A 2483-nucleotide genomic window follows, 5' to 3' on the forward strand; every position below is an offset into this window, starting at 1 on the left:
ACACACACACCACACACACACACACACACACACACACACACACACACACACACACACACACTCAATTCAATTCAATGGGCTTTATTGGCATGAGAAAACATACGTTTACATTGCCAAAGCAGAAAGCACAATACAACAATACAGCAATACAATCAAAACAAAAAATATGTACATATGTATATATATATATATATATATATATATATATATATATATATATATATATATATATATATATATATATATATATATATATATATATATATATATGAAATGTAAAACACACACACGTACAAACGCACACGCACACACGCACACACACGCACGCACACGCACACGCACACACACACACACACACACACACACACACACACACACACACACACACACACACACACACACACACACACACACACACACACACACACACTATCATAGCAATCTGGGGGCGGGGTGACTTGAGGCGTGGCTAATGAGCAGGCTGGGCTCATCCATCAGGGATCATTTTGCTTTGGCAGTTTTTACATCCGGTTTGGGCCGGATACGGAAACAGTTTGTGTATGTATTGTGTTTAAACTTTTAAATGAGCGGATTCAGTAGGCGGGCTTTGGACCGGAACACACTGGCTGGTTCACAATGGAAACCTCTTGACGTCAGTTCAGAAGAAAGCTATTTCCAGTGGGCGGATGGAGACAGACTGTTTATTGTTTAGTTTTAAACTCTCATTAAAACAGCAGTTAGTCAGTCTGTCTGTTTATTGTTTAGTTTTAAACTCTCATTAAAACAGCAGTTAGTCAGTCTGTCTGTATATTGTTTAGTTTTAGTTTTAGTTTAAAACTCTGTAATTAAAACAGCAGTTAGTCAGTCAGTCTGTACATTAATTAACATAGTCAGTCAGTCAGTCTGTATATTGAACATAGTCAGTCAGTCTGGACATTAATTAACATAGTCAGTCAGTCTATACAGTAACATAATGTTACCTTTGTATTCTTCATTATTACTCCTGGTTCTGTGTCTTTCTGCTGGTAAGTTAAACTCATGTCTTTCATGCACAACAGTCACATAATATAATATAGTCCTAGAATGGCTGTGATATTAGTAATAAGTGTCAAAAAGTAATAATATTCAAATATTGAAAGAGAGAGAGAGTAATACATGTCATGTATCTGGAATACATGAAATGTATGTAATATCACAGCTATTCTAGTACTAAGTCACATACAGACTTAAATGGTAATCCAAAATTAAAATAACTTGCCCACATTTCAGTTTATTTGACTGTTTAACTGGGTATGTAATGTAATTTAAATGTAATGTAATGTAATGTAATTTAAATGTAATGTAATGTAATTTAAATGTATTGTAATGTAATATCAGCAGTGCTGAGAGGAGGTCATCTGTCTGACCATTAGATCATGTTGTATTAAATGTCAACTAGATGTTAGACCAGGGTCTAGATGAGACTCAGAGACTAGATGAAACTCAGAGTTGAGTTTTGCAGCTATAGCAGTGATTCTGAACCATTTTAATTTCAAGGACCCTCAGTTTGATGCATTATTAGACCATGGACCATTTAATGGCTTAAAAAAACAGTCACTCAAACAAATAGAACCAAAATGGTTCCATGTGTACACTCTCACAATATGGAAGATATCATACAGGTACTTAGACCCGGGCGCTTTAACTTGTTACATCCATGGCCGTGGGTTAAGTACTATATATATATTATATATATATATATATATATATATATATATATATATATATATATATATATATATATATATATATATATATATATATATATATATATATATATATATATATATATATATATATATATATATATATATATTATATATATGTGAGTGTACAGGTTGTAAATGGAGAGCATTCAATAACCAGGAACAAGTGGTTCCATGTCTTGTGAACCATGTCCATGACTAAGTTTATCACAGTAATAAGTCACAGAAGACTCTCAGCCCTGTTGCATGAATGCATTCATTTAAAGTGTTTGGGTGATTCAAATATGATTGACCTGATTTAGTAGGTGTTGACAGGAAAGAACTGGGGCTGTTTAGGTACCAGTAGTTCTATATGACATTATGATGAATATGTAACATACAATCTGCTCCCATTGCTCCAGTTGTCACGTTTCACCTGTTCATGTCCTTCACATCACTCTCTACACCTCTCTACATTATGGAGGAAAACCTCCTAACTAACTATGAGCTGTATGTGGGTAAAGTGATGATAATATAATGTATTTAATATAATAATAATATAATATAATGTATTTAATATAATAATAATATAATATAATGTATTTGGGTAAAGTGATTATAATATAATGTATTTAATATAATAATAATAATAATAATAATAATAATAATAATAATAATAATAATATAATGTATTTAATATAATAATAATATAATATAATGTATGTGGGTAAAGTGATGATAATATAATGACACATTCAA

General features: G+C 31.8%; 1 protein-coding gene across 1 annotated transcript in view; it reads left to right on the forward strand.

Moving 5' to 3' along the window:
• Nucleotides 1-793: 793 nt before the first annotated feature.
• The window catches only part of LOC308076005 (uncharacterized protein), a 9898-nt gene continuing 8208 nt past the window's right edge, over nucleotides 794-2483 (forward strand). The window contains exon 1 of the mRNA XM_080416056.1: nucleotides 794-1025. Within this exon, the coding sequence (XP_080272182.1) occupies nucleotides 974-1025 (52 nt within the window). The 5' untranslated portion in view covers nucleotides 794-973. The remainder of the gene's footprint in view (nucleotides 1026-2483) is intronic.

This window comes from Gymnoscopelus braueri (assembly GCF_963280865.1).
Source record: "Gymnoscopelus braueri genome assembly, chromosome: 20".
Lineage (NCBI taxonomy): Eukaryota > Metazoa > Chordata > Actinopteri > Myctophiformes > Myctophidae > Gymnoscopelus > Gymnoscopelus braueri.